General features: G+C 39.6%; 1 protein-coding gene across 14 annotated transcripts in view; it reads left to right on the top strand.

Annotated features, from left to right (window-relative positions):
• LOC126176969 (longitudinals lacking protein-like) overlaps window positions 1–15920 on the top strand; it is a 316573-nt gene that overhangs the window by 113884 nt on the left and 186769 nt on the right. The window contains exon 6 of one of the 14 annotated variants that reach the window (XM_049924177.1): window positions 5723–8438. The exons of the other annotated variants lie outside the window; for them this stretch is intronic. Coding sequence (XP_049780134.1) covers window positions 5723–6000 — 278 coding nt within the window. The 3' untranslated portion in view covers window positions 6001–8438. Of the gene's footprint in view, window positions 1–5722; window positions 8439–15920 lie in introns of those variants that run through there. 14 annotated transcript variants of the gene reach the window in all.

The following is a 15920-nucleotide window of genomic DNA, read 5'->3' as shown; positions in this document are numbered from 1 at the left end:
GAATTTCTTGGAAGAATTGTGACAGGTGATGAAACATGGCTCCATCATTTTACACCAGAGACGAAGATGCAATCAGTGGAGTGACATAATGCAAATTTACTCAAGAAAGAAAAAAAATTCAAAACCACACCTTCTGCTGGAAAAGTTATGGCTACGGTGTTTTTCGATTCTGAAGGACTCTTGCTTGTGGACATCATGCCAAGTGGAACCACCATAAATTCTGATGCATATGTGACGACACTGGAGACACTTCAAGCTCGACTGAGTTGTGTTCAACCACATCGGCAAAAGCAGGATGTTTTGCTGTTGCACGACAATGCATGGCCACATGTCAGTCAAAAAACCATGGAAGTGATCACAAAACTCATATGGACAACACTGAAACACCTGCCTTACAGTCCTGACCTGGCTCCATGAGACTATCATCTCTTTGGGAAACTGAAAGACTCTCTTCGTGGAAAAAGGTTTGAAGATGATGACTCCCTTGTGTACGCTGCCAAACAGTGGCTCCAATAGGTTGGTCCAGAATTTTACTGTGCGGGTATACAGGCACTGGTTCCAAGATAGCGTAAGGCAGTTGAGAGGGATGGAAATTATGTGGAAAAATGAAAATATTGTTCCTGAAGGATGTATCTACACACTGTAAAACTTTCAAGCATGTAGAATAAAAGATGGATTTAAAAAAAAAATAGTGTGCATTTCTTTTGGAGTGACACTCAACATACATGCTCTGCAAGCCACCATACAGTAAATGGTGGAGAGTACCTTTTATCACTGCGAGCCATTCCCTTTCGTGTTCCACTCACAAATGGAGCGAAGCAAAAATGAGTGTCCGTATTCCTCAATAACAATGTATCAAAATTATTAATTTAATCTCTTATTGTCTGCTGTCTTTTGCTCTCCCTGCTTTTTGCCTTTTTTCCCCATTTCTCTCTCTCTCTCTCTTTTTCTCTCTCGCTCTCATTTATTTTGCACTCATTCCATCTCCTTTACACAGTTATCATTCTTTCACTTTTGTGTACTTTTCCTGCTTTCCCATTTCATTTTTTTATTGTTGCTAACAACTTTTGTGTGTTATACATACTTCAGTCTCATTTGATTTACCCTTATCTCTTATGTGTCTGCTAGTTCTAACTCCTGATTTTTTGTATATCTTTTGTTTGAATATTTCATTGTTGATTTCCTTTTCATCTTGTCCTAGTATATCTCCTCTAAGTTGGATCAAGCCAAAAGCCAGCATTTGTGTTTCTTTATTGTGTCCAAGAAGTAAAAATGCTTTCATTTGATTTCAATTTCAGTTTTTAAGTTTGTTGTAGCGAGTTGAGTATACTGAATGTAAGTAAGCATTTTCAGGATCTGTTCTGAGATATGTAATGAGAAACAATGTTATGCATATTAGATTAGCTTTACAGCCAAGTTTTGCAGCAGTTGGAATTTTTAAGGTCATTCATATATAAATTATCTGATTTTGACTGTCAACAGAGAAAAATGTATCGCATGGAAAGATGTATAACTAGTTTGAAAATCTGCATAACAGAAGTGTAATTTCTTATCAAATACCTGATATGTCTGTTGGTGTGTATGTTTCCTTGAGTGACAGTTAATCAAGAGGCAATAATACCAGAGAAGGAAAGTTTCTACTCACCATATAGCAGAGATGCTGAGTCTCGATAGCTTTCGGCCATTAAGGCCTTTGTCAGCAGTAGACACACATACACACATGCACACAAACACTCACACAAATGCAACTTGCACACACATCTGCAGTCTCAGAGGACTGAAACCACACTGCGAGCAGCAGCACCAGTGCATGATGGGAGTGGCGACGGTGGGGGTAAGGAGGAGGCTGGGGTGGGGATGGGAGGGATAGTATGGTGGGAGTGGAGGACAGTGAAGTATTGCAGTTTAGACAGAGGGCAGGAGAGAAGGTGTGGAGGGGGGAGGGGGTAAGTAGCGGAAAGAAGAGAAATAAAAATAAATGAAAAAACTGGGTGTGGCGGTAAAATGACGGCTGTGTAGTGCTGGAATGGGAACAAGGAGGGGGCTGGACGGGTGAGGACAGTGACTAATGAAGGTTGAGGCCAGGAGGGTTACGGGAACATAGGATGTATTGCAAGGAAAGTTCCCACTTGCGCAATTCAGAAAAGCGAGTGTTGGTGGTAAGGATCTATATGGCACAGACTGTGAAGCAGTCATTGAGATGAAGGATATCATGTTTAGCAATGTGTCCAGCAACAGGGTGGTCCACTTGTTTTTTGGCCACAGTCCGCCGGTGGCCGTTCATGCGGACAGACAGCTTGTTGGTTGTCATGCCTACATAGAATGCAGCACAGCGGTTGCAGCTTAGCTTGTAGATCACACGACTGGTTTCACAGGTAGCCCTGCCTTTGATGTGATAGGTATTGTTAGTGACCGGACTGGAGTAGGTGGTGGTAGGAGGATGTATGGTACAGGTCTTGCATCTAGGTCTATTACAGGGGTATGAGCCATGAGGTAAGGGATTGGGAGCAGGGGTTGTGTAAGGATGGACGAGTATACTGTGTAGGTTCGGTGGACGGCGGAATACTGTGGTAGGAGGGGTGGGAAGGATAGTGCGTAGGACATTTCTCATTTCAGGGCACGATGAGAGGTAATTGAAACCTTGGCAGAGAATGTAATTCAGTTGCTCCAGTCCCAGATGGTACTGATTTACGAGGGGAATGCTCCTCTGTAGCCGGACTGTGGGACTTCAGGATGTAGTGGAAGACTCGAAAGATAAGGCATGGGAGATTTGTTATTGTACAAGAATGGGAGGATAATTATGGTCAGTGAAGGCTTCAGTGAGACTCTCGGTATATTTTGAGAGGGACTGCTCGTCACTGCAGATGTGACAATCACGGTTGGCCAAGCTGTAAGGAAGGAACTTCTTGGTATGGAATGGGTGGCACCTGTCGAAGTGGAGATATTTCTGGTGGTTAGTAGGTTTGATATGGATTGAGGTACTGATGTAGCCATCTCTGAGGTGGAGGTCAACATTCAAGGTGGTGGCTTGTTGGGTTGAGTAGGAACAGGTGAAGCAAATGGGGGAGAAGTTGTTTGAGGTTCTGGAGGAAAGTGAATAAGGTGTCCTCACCTTCAATCCAGACAGCAAAGTTGTCATCAATTAATCTGAGCCAGATGAGGGGTTTAGGATTATGGGTTTTTAGGAAGGATTCCTCTAGATGGCCCATGAGTAGGTTAGCACAGGATGGTGCCATGCAGCCATCCATAGCCATACCGCAGATTTGTTTGTAGGTAATGTCTTCAAAGGAGAAGTAATTGTGGATGAGGAAATAGTTGGTCATGGAGAATAGGAAGGAGGTTGTTGGTTTGGAATCCATAGGGTGTCTGGAAAGGTAGTGTTCAATAGCAGTAAGGCCATGGGCATTAGGAATGTTAGTGTACAGGGAGGTGGCATCAATAGTGACGAGCAGGGCGTCGTGTGGTAAAGGGAGAGGAACTGTGGAGATTCGGTTGAGGAAATGGTTGCTATCTTTTATATAGGAGGATAGGTTCCGGGTAATAAGTTGAAGGTGTTGGTCTACGAGAGCAGAGGTTCTATCAGTGGGGGCACAGTAACCGGCCACAATGGGGCGTCCTGGGTGGTTGGGCTTATGGACTTTAGGAAACATGTAGAAGGTGGGAGTGTGGGGAGTGGTAGGGGTAAGTAGAGAAATGGACTCTGTGGAGAGGTTCTGTGATGGGCCTAAGTATTTGATCAGTCACTGGAGATCCTGCTGGATTACTGGAATGGGATCATTGTGGCATGGTTTGTAGGTGGAAGTATCTGAGAGCTGACAGAGTTCTTCTTCCACATAATCCCTGTGGTTCAAAACAACGGTGGTGGAGCCTTTGTCTGCAGGTGGTATTATAAGGTCAGGATCAGTTTTTAGATGGTGGACTGCAGTTCTTTCTGCAGATATAGGGTTAGTTTGCATGTTGAGGGATTTGGGGAATGATGGTGAGGCAAGGTTCGAAGTTAAGAAATTCTGGAAAGCTAACTGGGTGGTTTGGAGGCAGTGGGTGTGGATCATGGTTGGATGGAGGAGTGTACTGAGTTAGGCGAGGTTCAGTATCGGTCTTTGGTTGAGTCTGATTGGTTGGGTTTGTGGCAAAAAAGTGTTTCCACTGTAGGACTGGGGCAGCTGATTTACATTCTCCGCCAAGGTTTCGATTACCTCTCGTCGTGCCCTGAAATGAGAAACGTCCTGCCCACTATCCTTTCCACCCCTCCTACCATGGTATTCCGCCGTCCACCGAACCTACACAATATACTCGTCCATCTTTACACAACCCCTGCTCCCAATCCCTTATCTCATGGCTCATACCCCTGTAATAGACCTAGATGCAAGACCTGTACCATACATCCTCCTACCACCACCTACTCCAGTCCGGTCACTAACATTACCTATCACATCAAAGGCAGGGCTACCTGTGAAACCAGTCATGTGATCTACAAGCTAAGCTGCAACCACTGTGCTGCATTCTATGTAGGCATGACAACCAACAAGCTGTCTGTCTGCATGAATGGCCACCGACAAACTGTGGCCAAAAAAACAAGTGGACCACCCTGTTGCTGAACACATTGCTAAACATGATACCCTTCATCTCATTGACTGCTTCACAGTCTGTGCCATATGGATGCTTCCCACCAACACCAGCTTTTCTGAATTGCGCAGGTGGGAACTTTCCCTGAACTAGATCCTATGTTCCCGTAACCCTTCTGGCTTCAACCTTCATTAGTCACTGTCCCCACCCATCCAGCCACCTACCTGTTCCCATTCCAGTACTACACAGCCGTGATTTCACCGCCACACCCAGTCTTTTCATTTATTTTAATTTCTCTCCTTTCCGCTACTTACCCCCTCCCCCCTTCACACCTTCTCTCCTGCCCTCCATCTAAACTGCAACACTTCACTGTCTGCCACTCCACCATACTATCCCTCCCCCTCCCCACCCCAGACTCCTCCTTACCCCCACCCAGCCACCACTCCCTGGTGCTGCTGCTCACGGTGTGGTTTCAGTTCTCTGAGACTGCAGACGTGTGTACAAGTTGCATTTGTGTGAATGTGTGTGTATGTGTGTTTACTGCTGACAAAGGCCTTAACAGCCAAAAGCTATAATTGTTTGAATCTTTTTGCTGTGCATATCGCAACTCAGCATTTCCACTATATGGTGAGTAGCAACTTTCCTTCTCTGGTATTATTACATTCCATCCTGGATTTTCCATTGTTTAATCAAGAGGCAGGTATTCAGCTGCTTGTTGATTTAATTTAATCTTCCTGGACTATTCAGTGTGTAAAGGGCGAAGGAAAGGTTTGGAAGCTGAAACATTAATTGTAACTCTTGACAGAAAGCACCAATGACCAAATGAAAAATGATAATATATAGGGATATCTGTTACATAAATTTAAGAAGTTAAGTATACATATAACTGCGAATAATTCAGTATTGGTTATTGACAGTATTCCTCTGGGTGTCATTTTAAATCATCACTTTGAGTAGCTTATGAGATGAATTTATGGTCATTGACTTTACTGATGTCATTGTTGCCATAATGAGTTACAGTTAGCAAAGTGCCTCACAATCACACGTATGGAGAGACAGTCTTCCATAAATAGTTCATATTACTAAGTGACATTCACAAGATTTTACAATAAATGGCTTCCTGTTACTGATGTCGTTTTTACTTCTTTCCCCTTAGGAAAGGATACTACTGCTCAGAGGGACGAATTTAATGTAGAAGCGAGGAATTCTTCTGATGTGTCCTCTCAGAGGCTTAAGTGCAGAGTAAGAACAACATTGAAAGAGCAACAACTTGCTGTTCTATGGAATAGCTTCAGTAATAATCCACGGCCTAATTCACAAGAGAAATTACGTATTGCTGAAATGACAGGTTTAAGTGTGAAAGTTGTATCAATATGGTTTCAAAACAAAAGATGTCTGCAAAAGAAGAAGAATACTCTGTCTCAAGTCCAATGACAAATTATTATTTTGGCTGTTCAAAAATGTTGTTCTGTTCTACTTTCTTGTATTCAGAAATGGAAATTGCATGTGAAGATGTGTACCATAAGCTGAAAAGCTCAGTAGTTGCTGCTGAGAGCTTATTAATGCTTAATTACCTTCCATATACATATTTCTATTAATATCACTTGTGTTATCTGCCCCTTATGGAAGGTAGGTGCAATTACCTAATCAAAAGTGATGCAATCTGTGCTGCTTTATCATATGTGATAAATGTTAACAGTGATAGAATTGTTTCTTTCTATCACATAAAAGTGGGAAAGTGGGAAAAAGGAGAACTAACTGACAAACTCCACTTCTTAATTCTTCCAAGGCCCTTCATAACTGCAATTGTGCATTGCTCCTATCTTCTGTGTGTGCTGAACGTCATTGCACCAGTATCCATATCTTTCTTTCTTTTCTAATTCCACTTGGTTTAAATTGACTCCCCAACTACAACCTGAAGTTGTTTACTTCCTTAAGTTGTGTGTTGCGACGTTACCCCAAAACTTGAGACTCACATTCATCCTTCTCTTCCCACTACTTTTATTCTTTGCCCTGTTCTATCCTTCTTTTCACCCTCCATTCCTATTCTGCCCCATTCTTTCCTACTCTCCCCCTCCCTCCCCCCTTTTCCACACTTTCCTACTCTGCCCCATCCCCTCCTACTCCCCCCTATTTTCCTACTCTGCCTTAACTTCTTCAGCCCATCCCCTTTTCTCCTCTGCCTTTTTGTTTTTCTATTTTCCTACTTTCCTCCACTTATTTCTTTACTTTTCTCCTAGCTTTCCCCTCCATTTCTTTCCTCTTCGACTAGCTTTCCCCTCTGCCTCTATATCTTTATCCTCTACCCCTCTTTCACTCCTCTTGTTGCCTTTGATTCCTGCTTTCAGCTTTTCTTCTCCTCCTCCCAGCCCTTCTCATTCTTCTGCCTCCTCCTATTCTCTGCCTAACTTCCACCCTCCATGGCCTCTGTCCTCATCTGTACAACTGGTCCTTCTTTGTGGCAAAACTAGACAGCCACCTGATGTGCCAAAATTTGGAAGGGTACCAAATATTGGGTAAAAGTACGGAAGTTCAACAAATTTCATTTTTCTCTTGATTAACACTGTTAGCCATTTCATCTCCTGACTACTGTGTTACAGAAGAATCACTCTGGAGACTGCACAGCCAAGAAATGAGCAACCTGCTCAGCAGTGACACACATCAGCCTTTTTCTACATTGAAGTCTCACAAACTGTTACTAAACAAGCTTCTCAAAGATTATAATTGTTGGATTATGGGTCCATACTGACTTAGCATTCTGGCTCTGATAAGCAGTTCAGTGCCTATCAGCCACTGTGTCATCCTCCATTTGAATGCAGCATGGAAGGTGTGTAAGGTTAGGAGAATGTTCTCTTAGCCATTGTTACCTCTCCAAACCTTAAAGCAACTGTTTTTCATTCAAGATGCTCCTCAATTAGGCACTCCATTCCAGTCCTTCCACCGAGAAAAAAATCTCTAGTGGTACTGGGAACTTAACCCAAGTCCTCTGCCTGTACCATCAGCTATGAATTATTTAAACTACATTATATTACAATATATAATTATTTTTATGGTGTGAGGCTAAGATTGAATGACAGGGGGTTTGTTTGCAAAGGGATAGTGGGGGCACCAAATACATTACTTATGACAGGTGCCAAAGTACTTGGAAGCATCCATGCTAACATATGACACAAAACTGTCCCAGAATTTATTATGAGAATGTAGACATGCCTGGTGTATGCTAGTGATGAAAACTCATGGGTTTCGAGCCAAATGAAATGTTAAAGTGCTGCAGCTCGTATTCATACAGTACTAATCTTCTTATGGCAAAGTCACTTTATATAACACTCTTCGAAATGTTGCATTATTTTAACACTGCCACCTGATTAGAAACATGAGACCTTTTCATCAATAGAATTTATTGCATTCACTATCTTTTCACCTATCAATGCAACACCTGGCTTTCAGGGAAGTAGTACCTCATGTACTTATAATGTATGACAGGAGTCATCCAAATTATTCATTATTGATTAAATCCTCTTGGATGGTTCATATTGTTTTCATGTGCTCTGTCTGCCACTGGATTAAAAATGCTCTCCTGTAACTGAAAGATGAAGATGTATGCCATGCAGAGTGAGATGCCTCTGAATGGTACTACTCCGACTTGCAATGTATTGTGTTCTGTTATTAATTAATTCTTTGATAACTGCTTGGGGAAACAATACAATCCTTAAGAATGATTACACTAATGTGTGATTATTCTAAAACTGTGTATTTAACTTGTGAATTGATCTTTGTTTTGTTTCTTGACAATGTCTTTGTAGTATCTAACTAGAAACCGAAATATTTCACAAAAATGTGTTCCTATCTTGTTTGTCACTCATAAATATAATTGAAATTTTCCTTTAAATTTAATGTGATTATTGCAATTGTTTTTCTAAATAAATTTTTATTTGAAATTACTGTAGTTGCAGTAAATTGAACTGTCATTTGTACCCTCACATTCACCAATAATAATTGTGATAAACTGAAACATGTTGATATTAAATAAAAGAAGTATTTGGAGATGGAAGATCTTATTTGAGCTTTCATTTTCTTTGTGTAACTATGTTGGCTCCTGTAACACAATTTTACAAAGACTTACCAATTTTTGAATGGGGCTGTTGTTTTGATATCTTGCCAATCAGTGCACTTGATATAGTTGTGCCTTTGGACATTATGCTTTCAGCTGAGCAATGTAAACATTCTGAGAAATGTATGAAAAAGACTTCATATAACTTAGAGTCTTTTCTGCAGAAATTAGCTTCATGTGTAAAATAATGCTAGTAGTTCATATTTCCCAAGACCAGCCTGGCCAGTGCCTCCACACTGCAAGCAATTTAATTTCTAGTACTTGTAAAATTAAAAAGAGGTTACATTTTGCTCTTGGCAGTTCACTAAAACCTAAACCAACTGTTTTAATAATTATATGAATATAATAGAGGGAAACATTCCATGTGGGAAAAATATATCTAAAAACAAAGGTGCTGTAACTTACCAAACGAAAGCATTGGTATGTTGATAGAGACAATAAACACACAAACACGCACACAAATATCAAGCTTTCACAACCCAAGGTTGCTTCATCAGGAAAGAGGGAAAGGAGGGGTACAAGCAGTGGCAACTAGAAATTAGCGGAGGTTGAGGCCTGGTGGGTAACGCTAATTTCTAGTTGCCGCCGTTCATACCTCACTTGTCATTCAACAACATCTTTGCCTCTGTACTTCCGCCTCGACTGACATCACTGCCCAACCTCTTTGCATTTACATGAGTCTGCCTGTGTCTGTATATGTGTGGATGGATATGTGTGTGTGTGCGAGTGTATACCTGTCCTTTTTTCCCCCTAAGGTAAGTCTTTCCGCTCCCGGGATTGGTATGACTCCTTACCCTCTCCCTTAAAACCCACATACTTCCGTGTTTCCCTCTCCTTCCCTCTTTCCTGATGAAGCAACCGTGGGTTGCGAAAGCTTGATATTTGTGTGCGTGTTTGTGTGTTTATTGTCTCTATCAACATACCAATGCTTTTGTTTGGTAAGTTACAGCATCTTTGTTTTTAGATATATTTTTCCCACGTGGAATGTTTCCCTCTATTATATTCATATAATTATATTTTTAGATATGTTTTGATAATTAAATTTACGTGAACAAGAAATGATGCCATAATGATCTGTAGGATTCATTCATAAAGTTTGGGGAATGTATATTGTTGCCTTTCTTAAAAATGAACTATCTTTTCAAAGTTATTCTTTTCTAAGTTGTGTGTACCAGAGCTTCCTCTCAAACAATTCAGTGAAAACTGTCAAATATTCTTTCTGGAGAAGACTGGTGAATACTATGTAAAGAGATACAGCCACTTAGAATTCTTCACATGGTTCCTTTTGCTTTTGATAAGAGAAAGAAGTTACTTATGACGTGGTGTATGTCATTAAGTAATGCCAAAATGTATAAAATACATGTTTCTTAACTGTCCAATGAGCAGTTGCATGGCTGTGGTGGCATATTTCAAACACATCTTTCCTTGGCTACTTCTCCCTGATTCATTTGAAAAGCTCAGAAGGGCATGCTCCAGCATATCATTCAGCAGTTTCTGTAACTTGGTTTCACTAGCTCATGTGATAATTAGCCCACTTTCTGTGAGGAAACTGCATGATCCAGAACGGCAGACCTTACTACATTGTGGGCCAAACACTGTAAAGACAATGTCACTTTTGTTAGGCAAAAATTTTTGGAGGCAATCCAAATGTATTATCAACTTCTCACCTCTGGGTTATATTGACCTTGCTTCTTGTCATCATGAGTTGTAATGTTAAATACAGATTTTCATATTCCTGAACTATAAAGCAGCTGTTAACAGAATCTGAGTTATTGGTTTAAGCAATGTGGGAGGGAAGTCCTGGCAATTGGAGTTCTGAACTAGTTTGTAAGGTATACTCAGATGCATCATCAGTTGGTCTGTCAGCCAGAAATGTGTCTAGGATACCACTGTACATGTACCGTGAGATAGATGAATGCAATTTTCAGCATTGTGTTCATTTGTGCAGTAAGTAGTATAAAATATTCCTTCAAAACCAAATGTATTACTATCACTGACACAATTTGCAACAAATGTGAAATTTTATACTATAAATTGTTTATTATTTGTTTGTTTATTGGGAGGAACTCTGACTGCACAGTAACAGTAACGATAGTGATATGAACATCTGCAACTTGCCAGTTTATAGACTGTTTGTATTTATTTAAACTGTAACTAATGATTTCTTGGTGTAAAGTGGCTGTTCACTGTTGGTTTAATCTTTTGATCAATAGTAATGCATATTACTGTGTTTTCATTTGACAAGATTTTTAAGTAAAAGGGATCTGAACCCCATTTCATATTACTCTTTCAAACAATGAAAGAGACTAAAATGTTGATACTTCGTTCTTCATACTTGCTGTGTATCTTTTTCATCCGGTCTACACTACACCATGAAAATAAATATTAGAGTGATAAAACAGTACTTCAAACTCTGCTGACTGTTTTTGAAAATGATACTTGGAAAATGCACCTAAAAATTAATATATGTTTCCACTTGTGACTAGGTATTTAATGCCTATGAGTTTTAAACAAAGCTTGCTTCTCATACTTGTATCAACTTAAAAAGGACACAAAGAGATTTCTATGTACATTTTCAGTTTGTATACAACAATGCAAATTTTAGATATGCTACATTTTTGGTGTCATTATTCTCAAATAAATATTCAAATGTCCGGTATGTTTCATTAATGTGTTTTAGTAAACACACAGTGCTATTCTCATGTGATTGATTTTGCAGAATGAAATCAGTTTCTGGATTTTATTGAATCACACTTCTAAATCATGCACAATATGATTATTTTGTAGGAAAGTTCTGGCAGAATGTAAATACCTTGGAGGAAAGGAGACCACTCACTGAAAAACAGAAGCATTGAGTCATCAGCAGGCAAACACAAAAAAGAAAGAAAACATGCTAGCTTTTGGAGTAGAGGTAGAGCGTGCACACATACATGCATGATGTGCCCTTTCTAGGAATCGAGTATTTCAATGATTGTTGCCTGTGACCCAATATTGATACTGGCAAGATATCAAAATATGTGACATAAATAGCTGTGTCTTTTGACTGGAGTGATACAGAAGCCTAATGTTTCAACATTTCCAAGGGACAATAGACCTTAGTATATGACATAAATTTCAACTTTCTTCATCTATCCTTTCCTGAGAAAAAGGATTCTTCACAGTCAGACATACCAATAGACAGTCAGGCAACTAATCGATCCTCTAAGGGTTCTGTTTTTGCTGAATGAGGTACAGAACCCTAAAAATATAATGAAAAAGAGTGGGAGCGATGAATTAACTGAGAGTGAGTTCAGGCAGGTGTTAGGATGTGTTGGAGGTCAAGCTCCCTTTTCAGGAGTTCAGGGAATCTTGTGTCTGATCGGAGGATTCGAATTGCCTTTGTGGTATAGCATACACTCCCTTGAGTCATGCTGTAGACCATGTTCAGCAGTTGGGTGCTGCATACCCCAAGGTAGCAGTTCTTCTGTCTCTATTCAGCCAGTTTAGTGGTCGCCATTGTTACATAAAATTCTGTACAGTGGACAAAAATTAGTTGGTAAAGAACATGTGTGGTTTTGCAAGTTTCTTTACCTTTGATATTGTGGGATTTACTAGTAGTGGGAATGGAACATGTGGCAGTGGGTGGATGCGTGGTATAGATTTCACAGTGGGACATTTCCAGGGATAGAAAAGTTGATGTAAGAGTAAGGGTTAAGAATGTCATACGGTTTTACTATGATGTTGAGGAGATTAGGAAAGCGACTGAAGGTGACAGTAGGTGGTGTCGGGAGTGTTTTGGTGAGAGAGAATTGCTTTGCAAGGACTAATCCATGAAAGTCACAGCCTTTGTGCTGCTGGATGACAAGCAGGTTGTTTCTGAGCTTTTTTGTACGTGGGAGATGTATTAGTCAGAGGGTGATACTGCCCAAATATTTGTTTGTGAATAAGATCTGTGGGGTAATTGTTGGGGAGTAAAGTGTCAGAATGGTGATTGTGTAGTTGCTGCTGGACACGTACACCAATCTCACAGATGAAATCTTCTTGGGTTACCAAACAAGTAACAAGTTCGTCTCAAAATTTCTTATTCATCTTCTTCAGGTAAATTATTAGGTTCCCATTGGATATGATCTTTTATTGATACTAGGCCACTCTTACTCAGCCAAGAGATTACTGAGTGAGCAGTCAACGCCCTGCATCCACAAGAACGTGTTCCAGCCTGTGGTGATGCTTTTTGTGTAGCAAGATTGAACTGTTTGTGTCATGCGAAATAGCATATTGTTTGCTGCTGTGTCAGTGAATGTAAGTCTAACAAGGAGCAGAGATTCCTTGCTTCATTGTGCTCCTACAGAATGGTTTGTTTCACTCAATGACCTTGTTACAGAATTCCTCAATGAACTTATCAACATTTTTATAATAGTTCTCAGCACACTGCTAATTTCTTTTCTAAATGAGGTAAAGGGTGTCAATATGACAATTAAATTGCCTGTATTGTTATTGCATGGTCAGAAAATTTGTAAAAATTATTTTCAAAGCTTTCACTGTAGTGATCAGCAAGTTCTAATGCCGCCTGGTCGTTCTGTTTGCTCTCAGTTAGGAAATTTTGAGGGATAAGTGCTAATGCAGTGTCCTACATAGAACATAGATGAAAACCTCTATCCCGGTCGGCAATTGTGTCATATATTTATAAGAGAGAAAGTAACAGACATTTTGGTCTGCCATTCAGTGGGCAGGGCTACAGCTGCTATCTTGGTACCATAAATTTCTTACACAATACGCATCCAGCAATGGCAGCATGTGGTCTGTGTCTCTACTACTTTGCTTTCTGTTTCATGTTAAAATGTGCAATGCAATAGAAAATTCTGACACTTGTGAATTGTGTTGGCAAGAAACAGCAAACCAATTGAAATTTATCACAACTTTTGTGATGTGTACAGAAAAGGAATAATGAGTGAAAGCTGAAGCAGTGGTGCATTTATTCTAAAAATGGCTGTATCAACGTTCACAATGAGGACCACAGATGTAGACCTAGCTTTGTCATGGATGAACTGGCCATAAAAATCAACAACAGAATTCATGAATCAACAACAAAATTCATGAAAATCTTCATGATTATAAAACTTTTGCGACATTTCCCCCAAAGTTCATGAAGTTTGGTACATGAAATTGTGGCAGTGTAGCTTGGTTACCACGAATTTTATGCTAAGTGGTTTCCCAAAATCCAGACAGAAGGCAACAAATAACAAAGACTGGCTACAGCTCTAACATTCCTCAAAGATTATGAGAGAAATGGTAACAAAGTCTGTTGTCCAGACTCCTTTCTACGGAATCCAAACTGATCTTCCCCAAGGTTGGCTTCTACCCGTTTTTCCATTCGTCTGTAAAGAATTCGCATTAGTATTTTGCAGCTGTTACTTATTAAACTGATAGTTCAGTAATTTTCACATCTGCCAACACCTGCTTTCTTTGGGATTTGAATTATTATATTCTTCTTGAAGCCTGAGGGTATTTCGCTTCTCTCATACATCTTGCTCACCAGATGGTAGAGTTTTTGTCAGAGCTGGCTCTCCCAAATCTGTCAGTAGTTCTAATGGAATATTGTCTATGCCCGGGGCCTTGTTTCAACTTAGGTCTTTCAGTGCTCTGTCAAACTCTTCATGCAGTATCATATCTCTCATTTCATCTTCATTTACATCATCTTCTGTTTCCATTACATTGTCCTCAAGTACATCGCCCTTGTATAGACCCTCTATATACTCCTTCGACCTTTCTGCTTTCCCTTCTTTGCTTAGAACTGGTTTTCCATCTGAGCTCTTGATATTCATACAAGTGGTTTTCTTTTCTCCAAAGGTCTCTTTAATTTTCCTGTAGGCAGTATCTATCTTACCTTTAGTGATATATGCCTATACATCCTTACATCTATCCTACAGCTATTCCTGCTTAGCCATTTTGCACTTCCTGTCAGTCACATTCTTGAGACGTTTGTATTCCTTTTTGCCTGCTTCATTTACTGCATTTTTATATTTTCTCCTTTCAGCAATTAAATTCAATATCCCTTCTGTTACCCTAGGATTTCTACTAGGCTTCCTCCTTTAACCTACTTGATCCTCTGCTGCCTTCACTATTTATCTCTCAAAGCTCTCTGTAATATACAGGGTGTAAAAAAGTATTCCATATTTTGAAAGATTGTAGTATGGACAAAAACGAGAAAAATATTGCCCACTTAATCTGGGCTTTAAAATGCATACCTTAAGAGCTGTGAGGACATACACACCTTCAGTACTCTTAAACACATCTCTTCTACTTCAAGCTCTTTGCTATTATTAATGACCTATGGAATATAGTAAAAAAAGGGGGACACATTCCTCTGTTATTGTCCATGGATATAGAATGCAGTAAACATCTGTTAGTGTTCTTACTGTAAACTGTTTTCACAGTTCTAGGTAAGTGCAGCACATACATTAGTTCTAATGGAACCAGATTATGTTTTGAAAAGGTTGGAAAATGCTTTTACATTGTAGTTTTATCTTTGTGCTTACCAGCTTAGTGGAAACATTTTATTCCACACAGAAAATGGCAGATATGATCTTCTGTGATGGTCTGGCATGTGGAAGCAAACAAAGATTGTGTCCATCATTTCCCATGTGGAATAATACGTTTCCATTATCCTGGTAAGTGAAAAATTAAGACTAGAGCTTTAAACATTTCAAAAACTTAACAAAATAGAAACTGTTCCCATTATCACTAATTTATGTAAATCAGTTATGCAGAACTGTAAAAAACATTTACAGTAATAACACTAACAGATGTTTACTGCGTGCTGTATCCATGGACCATAACAGAAGAATGTGTCCTATTTGTTTACTGCATTCTATAGGTCATTTGTAATAGCAAAGAGCTTGCAATACAAGAGATGGGTTTTGTAGTGGTGAAGATCAACAAGTGCTCATAGCTCTTAATCCTTTCAGTCTTTTTTTCCATTTTGGGGATGAAAATTTTGTAATCTGGTATCCAAGTAGAACTTACTTATAGGAACTGTTTCATGTAGCAGAAACAAAAATTGGACTATTCTAATCGAAGTTATAGATTACCCACGTAAATTTTTCATATTTTTTTGGAATTTTTTATTGTGTATTTTTATTCTCTAAAGTAATTGTGACATCTGTTCTAAAGGAATGGAACATTTAAATATGCTAGTAAAGTAGCTGTGAAAATTTATTAGAAAAAGCTTTGCAAAAGTGAAATGATGCTAGTGACACTGTATTTT

The sequence above is a fragment of the Schistocerca cancellata genome, chromosome 3 (genome assembly GCF_023864275.1).
Source record: "Schistocerca cancellata isolate TAMUIC-IGC-003103 chromosome 3, iqSchCanc2.1, whole genome shotgun sequence".
Classification (NCBI taxonomy): Eukaryota; Metazoa; Arthropoda; class Insecta; order Orthoptera; family Acrididae; genus Schistocerca; species Schistocerca cancellata.
Note: the sequence above shows the minus strand (reverse complement) of the source record. Positions and strands in the feature narration are given on the sequence as shown.